The 15,627-nt window shown below is 37.1% G+C and overlaps 1 protein-coding gene across 2 annotated transcripts; it reads left to right on the top strand.

The window, feature by feature from the left end:
* The first annotated feature begins 2,343 nt into the window (after positions 1-2,343).
* Positions 2,344-15,615, top strand: LOC135167551 (uncharacterized protein). 2 transcript variants are annotated; one of them, XM_064130851.1, is made up of 3 exons: positions 2,344-3,445; positions 11,623-11,736; positions 12,424-15,615. In XM_064130851.1, the coding sequence occupies exons 1-3, from the start codon at positions 2,836-2,838 to the stop codon at positions 15,048-15,050; spliced, it is 3,351 nt and encodes a 1,116-aa protein (XP_063986921.1). In that variant the 5' UTR covers positions 2,344-2,835; the 3' UTR covers positions 15,051-15,615. The 2 variants fall into 2 exon arrangements, with proteins under 2 accessions (XP_063986921.1, XP_063986920.1); XM_064130850.1 differs by having other exon boundaries at positions 2,344-3,478.
* The last annotated feature ends 12 nt before the right edge of the window (positions 15,616-15,627 follow it).

The raw sequence follows: 15,627 nt of genomic DNA, 5'->3' as shown, positions 1-15,627 counted from the left end.
GTTGTAATTATTTTCAGGAAAATTTAATTATTAGTTCAAACGTTCTGACTAATTGACGTAGTCGGAGCTGTTTGTACTCTAGAATTACTGATCTTTCGCGTAATTGAATTCAGGATTGCGTGTGATGCCCTGTCTCTTCTGGGGTGAGGTACTACGACCCCTCTGGGTCACTCAAACCCCCAGAACTAGGGATGTCGAAAAAATATCGATACATCGTTATATCGATATAATTTTTTCAATGTCTCGATATTTTTGAGCAATATTTATTTTTTCGATATATCGAGGTATCGATATAATATTACAACTATCGAAAAGGTATAAAAATGGATATTTTTATGATCACGAAATTCTAAATCCTTTTTTATACTAAGATTTTTTAACTTTTTTTTTATTTATGGTCGACTCGATTTCCTGCTTTTGTCATGTCCTGAGCTTGATAGCCAGTAGATGTCACTATATATGATTAATCTTAGTCCGCGAAATTTAAATTAATCTTAATTTTTTAATTTTAATCAGTGTCAAAATACGCAGAAAATAAGTAGATACAATGGACAATGGGCAACGAACAATGAAAACAACACCACCAGTGTGGGAAAAATCGTTACGCATAACTATAAATCTTGACCTCTTGAGTTGAAACTGTCTCATTTATTTACCCGTAAAATTCGTTGGATAAACAGTTTCTCCAAACCCGAAACTTGAGAAGGAAATCATAAATCTTCAAATCAATTCAGTCTAAGTCATAAATACCAGTTCTGTTTTTGCTCAAGTTTTGTTTCAACACATGTGAGGCCTTCTTTGTCTATTGTGTCGAAAGCTGAGGGCCTAAGTCCCTTGACAGAGAAAACGCGATGTCACGTGTTTTCCTTTTCACCGCTTTCCTTATTCTACCCCTCTTTCCTTTTCTTCTTCCGATATATCGACATATCGATATTTTTAAATAAAAATATCAATGTCGATATCGATATATTAAAAAATTATCGATACAATATATATCGATACTTTATTCCATTTCCGACATCCCTACCCAGAACTGAGCCTCTACTTCAGTCAATCCCCTTTGACACCAGGATATCTGCCTTTAGTGCCCTCTGTGTGCCACGGCAGGACCGATGCCTGGCCCCAGGTAGTTAATTCCACATAGGTAAAAATTGATCAGTTTCTCCATTCGGGCAAGTTGCAATTTTCCTATTGTGGACGAAGTGAGAAATAATCGATTTTTAAAAAATTGTCAAATAATATTAGTTGCTGATCGAAATGATTAATTATGAAAAACTTTAAAGTCATTTATTTCGGCGGATGTTGATCACCCTCAATATACAATAATACTAATAATAATTCGTGGTGTTTATTGAATGATTAATTAACTTTTTTTTACAAATAAAATGTCAACAGATTACCGAAATTTTTAACTATGTGGAATTAACTACCTGGGGCCCCGGTGCCTGCAGGGTATTTCTAAGTGGCGACCTCTGTGTGTCGCAAACGGAACACCCATCGCACACAGCAGCGCCCACGACGTCTCCAGGTGCTTATCCACTGTTTTGGCAACGTGAGGTAACCTAAGACAGAAACTCAGGCCAATGGTAGTAATGACCCCGGCGATGAGAGGCGCTATCGCAGCTTCTGGTGGCTCATTTGAATCCAGACATCATTTAGTTCTCAAATTTTCAATTACGATTTTTATTAATCAAATGTGTCTGCCCTCGTCCTATTACAAAAAGAACGATTATTGAGTCTATCGACATCTCGACGGTCTATCACGCTGATTTCTCATTAGTTCAATCCTTCGAAGTCTTTCATTTCAAGTCAGATCTCATTTTATTTTGCAATAATCCCCAATCCCGATTTTTATAAAAAAAGGGCGCCTTGGCTCGTTCGATAAAGTCTCTCGGAAACATGTGTTGCATTGAAAACAATCCTAGTGCTGCCATCTGCCCGCTGTCAGCTTCATCCAACCACCTGCGTCGGTCTCTTCAAATCTCCAGCACTTGCAATGTCTCTCCTCAATAATCCAATCGATCCAGAGCAGATGCATTTCCAACATCAATATTCTGCACCGAAATTTCACCACATTCGGCCTCCAAAAGTCCTGGAAAAATCCCTCCTCTTCAGGTTCACAAACGACATAATATCGCATCGTCTCGAAACTCCTACCTTCATCTCGACGACCCCACGATCGATAACTACAGGATGTAGCTATCGCCACTACTTTGAAAATCGAGTTACCTTGTGACCCGAACATTCACCGAGTTATCCCGACGATACCCGAACCAACCTTGGAATGGTTCGATGGCAGTACTGCTTTTGTAGTCCCTAAACTCTTGGTGGAGGGAGAGTTTCTCCAACTGGAGGTGCTCAATATCCGGAAAAAGAGGGGTAATTCTCACTCCCACACATTCTACCCAGAATGATACCTGTGATGAAATAGTAACTGTGTTGGCTCAGTGATCAGTCAGTTGAAATTGGACTTATGGCGGCTGGATAAATCCAAATGGAACGACAATGACATTTGGATACTTTCACTCATTGTCACAGGACAAGTGAAACTGCCAAAATCATCGGGCTTCCAACGACATCCCAGTGACTCTGGAACGTCAAATGTCATTGAATTTACCAGCTAATTAGTGACATCCGTTTGTTGATACCTCGGGTACAGTGACAAATGTCAAATGAAATTGTTCCTGAATACTAGACCAGCTGGAGTTGTTCATCATGTTGTGCTGGTGAATGTGTAATTATGAGATTATCTGCATTGTCAGAGTGTAATATTCTTCACTGTAATATATTTTATGAAAATTAGATCCAATAACGAAGGTGGACATAAATTACACGATGAAGGAGCTGGAACACAGTGAAGCACCATCAGTCACCCGGACCGTCAAGTCGATCCTGAAAAAACCTGGCCAGGGTAAACAGCGCACGCACAAAAATCGTGTTGCAATTAATGAAAAATTAAATGAATCCTTCGCGGCTGATTACATTATCCTCATCAAAGAAGAGTGTTGTGCTGACTATGAAGAGGAGTGTGACTACTGTCAAGAGACTGAAATGATAAGAGTTGGTAATTGTAACGAGTGTAGAGCTGAATTATCGAGGCATTTGGCAAGTGGAATTGATCCGTATTATGGTGTCAATAGACATGGCCATGTTGATGCTGGTGATGATAATAACAGTGAGAGATGTATTAACAGTGAGGAATCACAGTGTGAGGATGAGGGAGACGAGGAGGACGAGTATGAGGAAGAAGTTGATGATTATGAGGAGGAGGCTGACTCCCCGGAGGAGCCGGCAGTTGCTGAATGTGGTGATAAAACACTTAGTACTTCCCAATCACATGAACAGGAGACATTGAGTCCACCCGAGGGTTATAAGGATGTGTGCGATGATGATAAATCGTGTGAGGTTTTGGGTGATGAACAAATGTGCACAGGAGATATTTGCGGTGAGTGCAACTATTATCAACAGCGCACTTTAGGTGAGTTTTCTCTTTCCTCAGAGTGAGGGAAAATTTTGTAAAATCGAGGGACCATTTGTTGATTCATACTCAGGGTTTTTCAATGGTACCAGTGGAACAAGTCGTTGACGATACGAAATATCTGGTCAGTTTTAATGGTTGGGTGATTAAACTATATGATTCCATCATTGATTTTGATGGTTTCAATCAGAAATCTGGTGATTCAATCACATGGGGTTTTAATTTGTCGTATGATTTTTTCCCTGATTCCCTGGATACTTCATCGCATTTAAATTGTCATTGTAGGCGACGTCAATGGAATGACACGCATGATATAAGACATTGTCAATGGAAGAATAACTCATTTTCAAGAGAATATGTGATTATCTACGCTCTATAGGGAACCCACTGGTTAAATGAATATTTAAAATGTTGAAAAAATTTTGTTTTTGTATGAAAGAATATGAATAAGATAATATACGTTCCGTAAAATCTACGATATTTTTCTCTCAGTGCTGGTTAGTCTGGTATATTTTTTGTCTATTGGATATAAGAAGACCTTTCTGTTGTGATGTACGTTTGGATTACAGGTATCAGAGAAGGGGAGAGTGTGTAGAATATGGTGGGAATTTTGAAGAGTTATTATCATCGTTTCAGGTGGGGAGATGTGTGGGAAAAGGAAAGTGAACGAGGCGGAAAGTAGGGGGAAGTTCACTCGGTGCAGGTGTTTCTGGGAGATGTATTTCTAACTTGAAGTAGAAAAAAGAGGCAAATTTATTCTTGTCATTCAGTGCAGAGACTAATTAGAATTGGACGTCGTGGAGTATTGAAGAAATTATTTGTAGAAGTTTATGGTGTAATACAGAAGCGAAAAAAATGGAAAAACTATTGCTGCGATATCTTTGGAACTTACTGTCGAGTCTAAACAGCTGAAAACTTGTTGAGGAGTTATTGACAATATTTTGTATTTGTTTATGTTTTTTGTGAATTTCTCGAAACCTATGAATCCGATTAACGTGACATAATATACTATTTTTAGATTTTTTAATTATTCAAGAACTTAAAAATTTTGAAAAATTTTCGTCGTCGAGCGCTCTTTTTTATAAATTTTTGCGAAGTTTACTGAGAAAGTTGAGAAAGTCCTTCACGATGATGATATTTCGTGAGCTGTTGAATAGTAATAACGAAGAAATAATAAAATTGTTTATTGACAGAAACGATTACAAAATTGGAAAGATAAAATGACACGTCAAAATATTGGAAATAGAATGAATGAATGAATTTTTTCAGGAAAACCAAAAGAGAGTTCTAATTTCAGAAGAGAGATTTTAGAGAGAGACAGAATATGAAGATACTCGAAGGAGAAAGACTAATCGGTAGCAATAAATAATTTAATATATATGGCATATTCGTTTACGTTAATTTAATCTACGGTCTTTCAGAAGTTCGTTAGAAATTTGAAAAATGAGAGGATGTCGGCAATAACTCCTTAAAGTCACCAACACACCACCACATTCAGATAATCCAATATTCCACTGATGAAGTCAATAGTTAACTAATCCCTAGATAAAGTATTCCGCTGAAATACCACTGGGAGCCAATGAATTATGACAATAATCTCCATAATCTCCGGCCATTCTCGGGTGCAATATTTTATTTCGGTTTGACCTACATATTTTATCACGAGCGTGATTCCTTGAGCCTAAGGACTACTTTTCTAGATTACGTGAGCATCAGAAAATCTAGAAAACTCGTGAGAACCTGTCAATTCGCAGGAGTCGCAACTTCCTTTCCATTCTGTCTGTATTCTTCAAATAATCGCTAGAACTCGTCGGGGATGCGCATGCGCACGCGCACGTGCACGTGGAAATTTTAAATGAAGAGCTCGCTAACATGGAAGTGAAACCAGAGATACGGGACAAGGAGAATTTGCAATTAAATATTTTTTTTTCTCAACGCACTGTGCACCGAGAAAAAAATCCCTCTGTCAAATATATTTAGTTTCCACAAGTAAATCTATATATATATACATATATGTGTGTATACATATATTCTCATTAGACATGTTAATGTTGAGTAAATTTACTTGTAGTTAGTAAATATTTTTGGCACAAAAATTTTTTTTTCTTAGTGTGTGTGGGAAACGACCTTTTACGCACACTCCGTACGCAAAAGGCTTTGATTCCCACACATCCAGTTGAAAAATAGTATTCGATAGTCGGGGGAACTCGTTTACTGAGAGAAAAATATTGTAGATTTTACGAAATATATTTTGTTGAATATATTTAAAATTCGTATCAAATAAAATTTTATTGTTTCAACGTTTCAATTCTTCAGTCTCCCAGTGAGTTCTCAATTGGATATTTTCAATCGAATGACGACTCACTTTCAAACGAATCTGGTATTATTTAGACTGTAAAGGGAATCCAATGGTGAAATGAAGATTTAAAATGTTGAAACAATGGAATTTTTATATAAAAGAGAATACAACAAAATATATTCCGTAGAATCTACGATATTTTTTTCTCGGTGCAGTCTGTTGTGATGTGCACAGAGATAAATAAAATTGATATTCACATATAATACCACAAGTGCTTCAAAATTATCGAATATTTCCCGATAGATTCGTTGCAAACAAATGAAGGAGTCAAGTTTTTCAGGCTAAAAAATCACGAGTGCGAAGCACGAGTGATTTTTCCTGAAAAACTTGACGACTTCATTTGTATGCAGGGAACCTAGAGGGAAATATTCTATAATTTTGAAGCTCGAGTGGTATTCAGGGGATTATTTTTCCTATCCAAATTTCGGCCAAGAGAATTGTGCCATGACATGAAAAGAGGTTTATTTGGTTAGGTGTCGTTTGTTTACCAAAATATTCAAAAAATTATCGCATGTAATACCACAAGAGCTCCGAAATTATCGGATATTTCCCGATAGGTTCGTTGCAAACAAATGAACGTGTCAAGTTTTCCAGTTTAAAAATCACGAGCGCGGAGCGCGAGTGATTTTTCTGGAAAACTTGACGAGCTTATTTGTTTGCAGGGAACCTTGAGGGAAATATCAGATAATTTCGAAGTTCGAGTGGTATTCGGGGGATTATTTTTTGCATCCAAATCTTGGCCGATAGAATTGCACCATGAGACATAATTTTCAACGAATTGCCATTTAATCTGTCAGATACAATTGAGGGTTACTTCAACATTTGTTTTTTTTTATATATATCAACATGCAAAATTTCCAGTGAAATTTCCAAGAATATCCGCTGAAATACCGTGTTGACTATATAAAATAACGTCGAATGGTGCAATCCTATTGGCCAAGATTTGGATGGGAAAAATAATCGCTGATATTCGAGGTAGGCTATACAAAATATCAACAAATGGTGCAATTCTATTGGCTGAAATTTGGGTGGGAAAAATAATCAATAAAAATTATGTCACTTTTTCGTAAGTTCGAATGTGGAGAGAAATTTTTTTTGAAAAATTACGAACTGTAATCTCCCATTCAAAACAGTATTCAGTCAAAATTACGAAATAATTACGCACTTTGTCAGTTAACTTTAAAAAAAAAATCGAAAACGTTCCAGTAAAATTATGGAACGTTCAGTAAAAAATCCGTAACTGTTCCGTCATTTTTACTGGATATTTTGACTGACAGATTAAGGAACAATCAAATAATTTTTGAAAATTCTTTCTCTCCATGAAATTTTACGAAAATGTTACAGAAATATTTCGGAGCGTTCCGTAATTTTGATGGACTTTTCTTATGAAAAATTGCGATATCGTCGCGCAATTTATCTTATTCACCTTTGTAATCGGTAAACAAACTTAAGTTACGTAATTGTTTATAAATATTTAGGCCTGACCTGAGCAAGTCCTGACTCAGAGCTGAAAATTTCCACTCGGGTTTCTCCGCGTGGGATAAAATTGATGCGGATCCATCGGAAGTATTTATATTACCAACAAAATTGGTAATAATAATAATTAATAAATAGAGTAATCGAGGGCAAATCAAGTGTCATATCACTTCTGTCAGATAAGTTCGATGGTCTGCCTGTTTTTTTTTTTCTCACGAATTTTCTATCCATCTTTGGTATTGTTGGGACTCTTGCCAGCCACGTCCTCGTCGTGAGTCCTGGGTTACGCTAAGAGCTGGTGAGTTTGGGAGCAGACGTGTTCTTGTATAAACTGGATACATTACAAGCCTCGGTCACACTACTACTCAGTGGATCTCGCCCTTGATGACATCTGATTAACAATTTTAATAAGAAAAGATTCTAAAATCTCAGTTTGGCTCATCTCTGAGTCAATTATTCAGCGATATCTCCGAATCTAAGAGAGATAGCGAAATTTCGACCAGAACATTTTTTGTAGCTCTCAATTCGCTCCACAAAAAACGTTCTAATGAAATTTTTTCTATCCCCCCTAGATTCCGAGATAATCATCAAAAACTGGGCACTAGTCAGAAGTGACTGGTCTCGTTTTACCACTTTGCTGCTGAATTTGTTGACCAGATTATATTACGCTAGTAATAATATTATAATTATATTATAAATAGCTAGAGCAACTTGCTGAACATGATAATGGAGTGCTGGACCGGAGTTTAAGAGATATGAGAACGCGTCGAGGGTGCGGTGAAGTTCTGTATTCGCTCCGAACATCTGGCGTTTGAGAGTGAACTGCTGTGAGTGATTGACTCTCCTCGGACGTTGACTTGCTCTACTTGAAGTGGACTGTCATGACGCAATACTCGCTTTGACACCGCGAGCTTCTGCGAGAGGGTACTTGACTCCCCCCCCCCCTCCCCCCGGTGACCCCCCTCGCAGAAGCTCGCGACGTCTGAGCCGAAGATGAGAAGGCCGATTGCATATCTTTGAGGGAAAATCTAAGTCCCTCGGAAACAGGTTTCGCAAATTCAGTGTATCATTAATTTCGCCCATTTCGTCGTCAATGGACAATTTTGGGAAATTTTACGTTCCGCATTCGCGAAATGTCGTTCCGTATTTTTTTATCCGGATTTAACGTCAGTAATTTTTATGATGAAATGAAATTCCTAAGAAAATGAACTTTGTTATGTGGATAATATTCAAGGAGAGATTAACAATTGTTATTGTGGTAGAAAAGGGATTTTTTAGGGTTTGAGGACAGTCAGGGTGCAGTTAGGGAAATATAGGGCAAAAGGACCACTCAATTTTTTGGTTTTCTGCGATAGAAAGAGATATTTTTTTTTGTTTGAACGAACGTTCGCTCGCAAAAATATTCTTCGGAGTAAAATGATTTTTGGAGAAGTCGAAAATGTTTCTAAATAATAATAATGTTAATAAATAATGTTGACTGTTCTCGATTGTTTGGACAAAGTTTGAATAGTATCGGAAATTTTTAGGACATGAGATTTTTATTTTTATTTTATTTTCATTCAACTAAAGAAAATAACATCATCGGTTTGTAATAGAGTTTTAGAAACTTAATGAACTAATAAGATTTAGCTTATAACGCGATATGACAAATTAAAATGATCGTTAATAATATCAGTAGCGAAGTGGCAAAACGAGATAAGTAATTTCTGACTATTGACGAGTTTTTGATGAATATATATCAAAAACTAGAGGAAATAGCAAAATGTTCATTAAGACCTTTTTTATGGAGCGAATCAAGAGCTACAAAAAATGTTATGATGACAATTTCGCTATCTCTCTCGGAGTCTAAGATATCGTTGAAAAATTCGACTCAGATACGTCAACTTATTTCGTTTTACCACTTGGTTACTGATACATGAAAAGTTTGTATAAAAATAATACATTAACAGTCTGGATTTCGTGGTTAACTGGGCTTCGTAAGTTTCGGGTAACACTGGCTGAGCGAGCATATATGTATTTATAATATCATTTCGATTATCTCCGTCCTCAAATATTCACAAGGCCAGGACGAGCCGGATGAGCTGCACCGTAGCGTGACGTTAATTTTTGAATTTCCGGTTGTCCACACCTTTTCCACCGGAACACAGCGGTTAGATTCCCTTCCAAGCAGTCTTTTACTATTTCACAAATCTAACTTTTCTGCCAAAATGCCTGAAACTTGAAAAAATAAGAAAAATATAGAAAAAATAATAATTTTTGACAAAATATACATTTTAGAGTGTGCGATTTATCCAATTTCTATTTCCATCTGCTTATATACATACATATATTATCTGGTTTCTAATATTGCTCCATTTTTCATTCATTGTTACGTTATGAATATAATACCATATTTTAATTTAAAAAAATAAGACAAAACGTGAGAAATTTTTAAGGTAGAAATTTTAGATTCCATTGGTAGCTTTGATTCTTTTCAACAAAAGATTAATGACCTCGACACGCAACAACCGTGACCTGGAATTCCCACGATCCAACAAAACTTATTTTCTTTTTAGTTTTGCTTTTCTTGACGATTTTTGCAACAATGTTACCATTTTTATCACGTGTTTTGCTTTGGCGCATATTGAGAGCGTTTTCGTTGACGAATTCCAAAATTATTATTATTCATGGAAAGTCAAGATGAAATATAAACGATTTATATTTTTTAAAAAGCTCTATGTATATCTCTGAGCGTTAAAATGATTACTTAATTAATAATCCACGATTGAGTGTGGTTGATCAATTTTCAGGAAATGTAATATTGATACACTGAGAGAAAAATGTGGTAAAACGGAGGGATTATTTATTGATTCAAACACTCAGTGTTTTTTAATAACACGTACGGAACAAGGTCATTACAGTCGTTTCCAGAACAGTATAATTGCCGCAATTAAGGCCTAATGAGACCCTTCTGGCGATGACTCAATTGAAGAAGTATATTTTTGAATAAACAAATACTTTTCTCACGTAAATGAATATTTGGCAAAGAAAATTTTATTGTGAAACGCAATCTAAAGAAGAATTTGCTATTTTGTATGTGAATTTCTGTGTTAAATATGAAAGTTGAATGAACAATATAAGATAATTATTTTTAATGAAATAACATACGTAAAAATTAGTGCATATACGAAGCATTGTGACGCTAGAATCCCAATGTTCACTAAGTTGGTCAGAAAATATTGCCTTTCAAAATGAAAACACGTACATCTAATATTTTTCATGGTAATTTGAGATTTAATTAGCTTTTTGTAATAAAGAAAAGTCATGCGAAAACCCTTTTTTATCGCAGGAACTGCTAGACTAATCGGGACGAAACTCCACCCCAAGTGAAACGTAATCATAATTACTGTAAATGAAAAATTCTGGTTATTAACGATTTTTAATTTATGTTGTTTGAGTGTTACATTAATTAAAATGTAGTCATCAAAATCCAATTTGACACACGTACAGGTGGGCTTGTCTCTAAAACTTTTTTCACGGTCCATAATATTTTAGCTCATTCACCAACGAAATTGGAAAATTTCAAGGTCACTCAAGTACACAAAAAGAAATTTTAGGTAAAAATTTGACCTTCAGGGGACGATAAGGGGGCGAAGGGTAGTCTTATCACAAAAATTAGTCTCTCAAGTCTAATTTTTCCAATAAAACTTGACCTAAAAAATGGTGGATTGTCATTTCGTCCCACATTTCCCTTTCTAGAGGGCTAATTTTTTATCCAAAATTTGTTTCCGAGTATACGAAGAGAAAAATTCTTGAAAAATTAGGTGTCCTTGGGGTAATCTGCTAGTCAAAACAATATTCGGTAAAAATTACGGTGAAATGAAATTATTCAGTCGAAATTGCGGAAGGCGTTTGTAATTTTGACTGAATAATGTTTCGACGGGCAGATTACGGAACAGTCACATGATTTTTAAACAATTTTTCTCTTCATGTAGACGACAGGCCCACCAAATCTCCATTTCTTCCAAAAATTATTGTTTATTTTTTTAAAATGGGGTACGTCGTAACGAAATCTCGATGAGAAATCAATACCATCGTTCGAAGAACGTCAATCATTCACATTATCGATTTCATTCGATTGTATCGAATGTATAAAATCAATAGAATGTTTTTAAAAACATCGTCATTTGGCAGCTCTCCCAGACGGTTCTAATTTACAAACGTAAAACACTTAAAATAGTGATGAAAAGAATCAAACAAATTACATCAAAACAACAAATTTCACGATTGTTTATCAACTCAATTATCAAAAAATATTTTATTTCTTCAGATGGCGGGGAGGAGTCTATCGGAGCGACAACTGAGAAGACTAACGTTTCTGCAGCAGAAGACGCTGAGGATCATCTCAACGCAACTGGTGATCCCCTACGACAAACGAAATCAGGTACTTTCACCAGCTGCAATTCTAAACCATTTGGAACTTATGTTCTGTCTATTAAAGGGTTTATTCTTGTCCTGAGCGACGACTCCCCTCACCCTGGACCAGAGTTTTTTTTATATATTACCCCTTGGAAACAATTCCTGGAAACAATCTTCGTGGAAAAATTCCCGGAAACAATCTTCGTGGAAAATTTTTCCCTCTCTATAATACTTTGGAAAAATTCTCCTTCTGAATTCTCTCCATTGACAATCCTCTTGGAAAACGACGTGATCCCTGTGGTCGCTATTGTCATGACTGCAGTCACTCAACTAGTCCTGGACCCTTTTGAAATTTGATACCACAGACCCAGCAGTGATGACAGCTGCACTTGATCTGCTATACTGTCATTCGCGCCTAAAGTGCTGTCTGATAAATACCTGGTTCCCTTCCTACCCAATCCAAAAAACCTATCCAACACTTTCCTATGACGTCACAAAATATGGAACCCCCTATAAATTCCCCCTCTTACACGTGAACAATTATTATCAACTTTGTTAGTCCTACAGACACTCAATATCCACATAATATCTAATATTACCCCACAATATATTATGTTTCCTGATATTCTGAAAGACCAAAATTGTTAATCAGTAGAAAAATCCACAATCATTCCGTAATACTCACGAAAATGATCTTCTTCTTTGATTTCAGACCTCCACCAACGCTATTTAGTGGAAACGATAACGATGACAACTGTGACTGAACGTCGTATAGTCCGTGAGATCAGCGAGGACTCCTGTTGCTCTTCGATAGGTCAATCTGACACACCATCATTACTCGATTCCCAAAGTTTATCAAAATTAACCGACGAGGATGGTGTGGATTGTGAAACTGAAGAAGAAACACAGACCATTCCCTCAAAATCAGAGGAATGCAGTAAAGACTTTGCGAATGCCAATGAACTCTCCCTGACTTTAAAACTGGGTAATGTATCCCTCGTAACCAACAGCTTGAAACCAAATTCTGCAGTCCGCCAACTGTTCCCCGATCCTCGTTTTATTTCCCCACCTCCAATCTCAACCAAAGCCATTTCTTTGTCGACTGACGAAGGGACTGACAGTGATAGCTCAGAGGCTCAAAGATTATTATTAACAACTGAGAGTCTTCAGCTCTTCGATTCCATGAAACATTCCAAAATGCCGGGCTCAAGAAGTGACTCTTCCGAAAGTGATTCGTCAGCGATAAGACGTACAATCGAGCGTAATGCTCTTCGGAGAAGTCTCATTTGCAATTACGATGTGAAGAAGAAAACTCTCAAAAGCAAAGACTTAACATTAGAAGAAAGAATTCGACGATTAACCTGCGTTGATCAGGACAGCGACAATACTGGGAACAATACCTCTGATTTACCAAAAAATGAATCTAGTGAAATGACTTCTGATTTGAATGAAGTCCCCTCATCTGGAGATGAGCACGTGCATTCGGCACATAATTCACAGGATAATTCTGCATCACTGGCGTACCATCATCATCAGCATCAAGCGGCCTACAATAAAATAACTGATCTGCTGAGTCAAAAGAAAATGGAAAATATGCCAGACCTGGGAATAGGAAATGGAACGAATGTCATGAGAGATTTTAACAAGACAAACTTCCTAAAGATGAATACGAATTCTAGAAAACAATTTTTATCAGCATTCACTCCATTTTCATGTGTTACATCAACAGGTATGGATAGCCGAGAAGATTATTACCACATATCCTCGACTGTTCATGACAGGGATTCGGTGGGATACAACTCAGACTCCTCTTACAGTTTAGAGGATATCGAAGCAGCTTTGAGAGGTGAAGAGAGAAACTATATGAACACTCTTGGACCCCCTGATATTACTAAAGGTACACCAACAGGAGCTGGCCCCGATTCATCAGACGCAACAGCAGATGAGCTCTTGGCTTTTGTTGAACAGGATAGAACTCGAACGGAGAGGCTTAAACGAAAATACGATACAGAGGATCACCAGGAGCCTTCGAAAAATCGAGATAATGGCTCTGTAGATGATGAGGATGATGAACTCAACGATTATGGATTCAAGGCTCGCCCGGCTGTACGTGGCATCAAACCCCGGTTCCAATCCACCACAGAAATCGTCAGAGAATTACGTTCCCGAACGGGTCCTACCACTTTGACCAACGAACCCCTGGTTTTTTCTGCCCCCTGGGCTTACTACGATGCCCGAAATGCTGAAAAGCACGCCACCGTGGGAAAAGAACCTGGTGAACTAACTGGAGGGCACGATAACACGATAAAGCGAATAAATACAATGCAAAAGCAAATTGATGACATTTATCAGACTATCGCTGAAACAACGGTCTCAGTCCAGGAGACAACTGCTCGTGGTTCTTATTTGGAAAGCACTTTACCCAAGAGAATTCGAAAAGGTGTTGATTGCCGATATGATCAGAATACCGAACATTTTCATGATAATCGCAGTGGTGTTTATAGTACACTGCCAATGAAGAATAAAAGACCAGTTGTTATTACTAATTATCCTTCCGAGGGTGTTCCAGTACAAAATAATAAGTGTTATAGAACGATGTATTTTGTTCCTTACAACGGAATTACTGATCCAACATACCAAAATATCCAGAGAATCATTCCACCTCATCCATCTGCTAATTACACAGGCCATATTGAGCGTTATCCATTTACAAGAAATCGTTCTGAATCAGATCGTCTCAAACAACCTGTTCAACAACTTGATCAACAGTCTCCGAGATATTATGGTGAAGCATCAGTGGCTAAGGCACCACCATTCTATCCTCAACCTAGTCTTCATCTTCATTTAAATCGTCCTGAGAACATGGGAATTAGGCCACCAGGTATCAGCATGCAGACTCTTCAATTACAACATCATCAGCATTCGGCGGAATATGCTACTTATGATGTGCGATCAGTTCCTGCTTATACCACGATGGTGCCGTCCAGGACGGGTGGATATGTGTATGTAGAACGTCCTGCGAGGTCAGCACTTGATATGCCCGGACAGAATGTCTCCATGACACCGGTTGTTGTGACAGGATTTAATGGGCATCTTAGTAATGCGTCATCTTCTTCGGCATCGTCCGTTGTTTCTTCGCCGACAAAAAATCAGGAGCCGAGAATATCCTGCAGTGCCAAGAGGGAAGCACCCGAAGGTGCTGCTAGCACTCGAACGCATGATCTAGGAACACAGGCAAATGATGTTGGCGAAAATATTGCGAATAATTTCAAGGAACAACCGAACAATGTGCCTCCACCGACAACACAAAATTCACTCTATTATGCCATGAATGTTTAAAGTTTCGTAAAAATATATTGGACTATTTACAAATTATATGAGGGCCACAGTAGGTATCATTACCCTTTCAGTATCTCCAGTTAAATCCAAATGATGAATTCAAATCCTGTTTGATACCACATTGAATAATCTGTGAATATTGGTCAGATGATTTGAATGGTTAGAGTCGAGTGTTCTATTATTGGGGAGTATATAACTGAACTGACATTTTCTCCATTTGTTTTTATTTTTTTACAGAAACAAATATACATGTTCACAGGTACAAGAATTACGCATTCGACCAAAATATTATTTCCATAAAATGTCTATCTTATTCTATTTGTTTTTTGTATGCAATAAGAAAAACCAAAAATATAAATCTCCGGTTTCATAATGAATGACTGAATGATATAAGTTGTGTGAATGAGAATAAATTATTTATGAAGTATGCGTCACTCGCAGAGTAAATTATAGTAATCAGTAATGATCATATAGGAAACAATATTGGAAGAGTCTCATAATGTCAACGGAAGTGTGAAGAAATATGAAAACAATAAAAGAATGTTATTAAAGAATATAAAAACTACTCGATAATTCC

The sequence above is a fragment of the Diachasmimorpha longicaudata genome, chromosome 11 (genome assembly GCF_034640455.1).
Source record: "Diachasmimorpha longicaudata isolate KC_UGA_2023 chromosome 11, iyDiaLong2, whole genome shotgun sequence".
NCBI lineage: Eukaryota > Metazoa > Arthropoda > Insecta > Hymenoptera > Braconidae > Diachasmimorpha > Diachasmimorpha longicaudata.
This window is presented reverse-complemented; position numbering and strand designations above follow the sequence as displayed.

What these genes read in the sequence shown, in the direction of transcription:
- LOC135167551 (XM_064130850.1), top strand. Translation starts at nt 2,836, where the DNA reads ATGAAGGAGCTGGAACACAGTGAAGCACCATCAGTCACCCGGACCGTC. An exon ending in TTATCAACAGCGCACTTTAG is followed by an intron (nt 3,479 to 11,622) that starts GTGAGTTTTCTC and finishes TTATTTCTTCAG; the next exon opens with ATGGCGGGGAGGAGTCTATC. An exon ending in CCTACGACAAACGAAATCAG is followed by an intron (nt 11,737 to 12,423) that starts GTACTTTCACCA and finishes CTTTGATTTCAG; the next exon opens with ACCTCCACCAACGCTATTTA.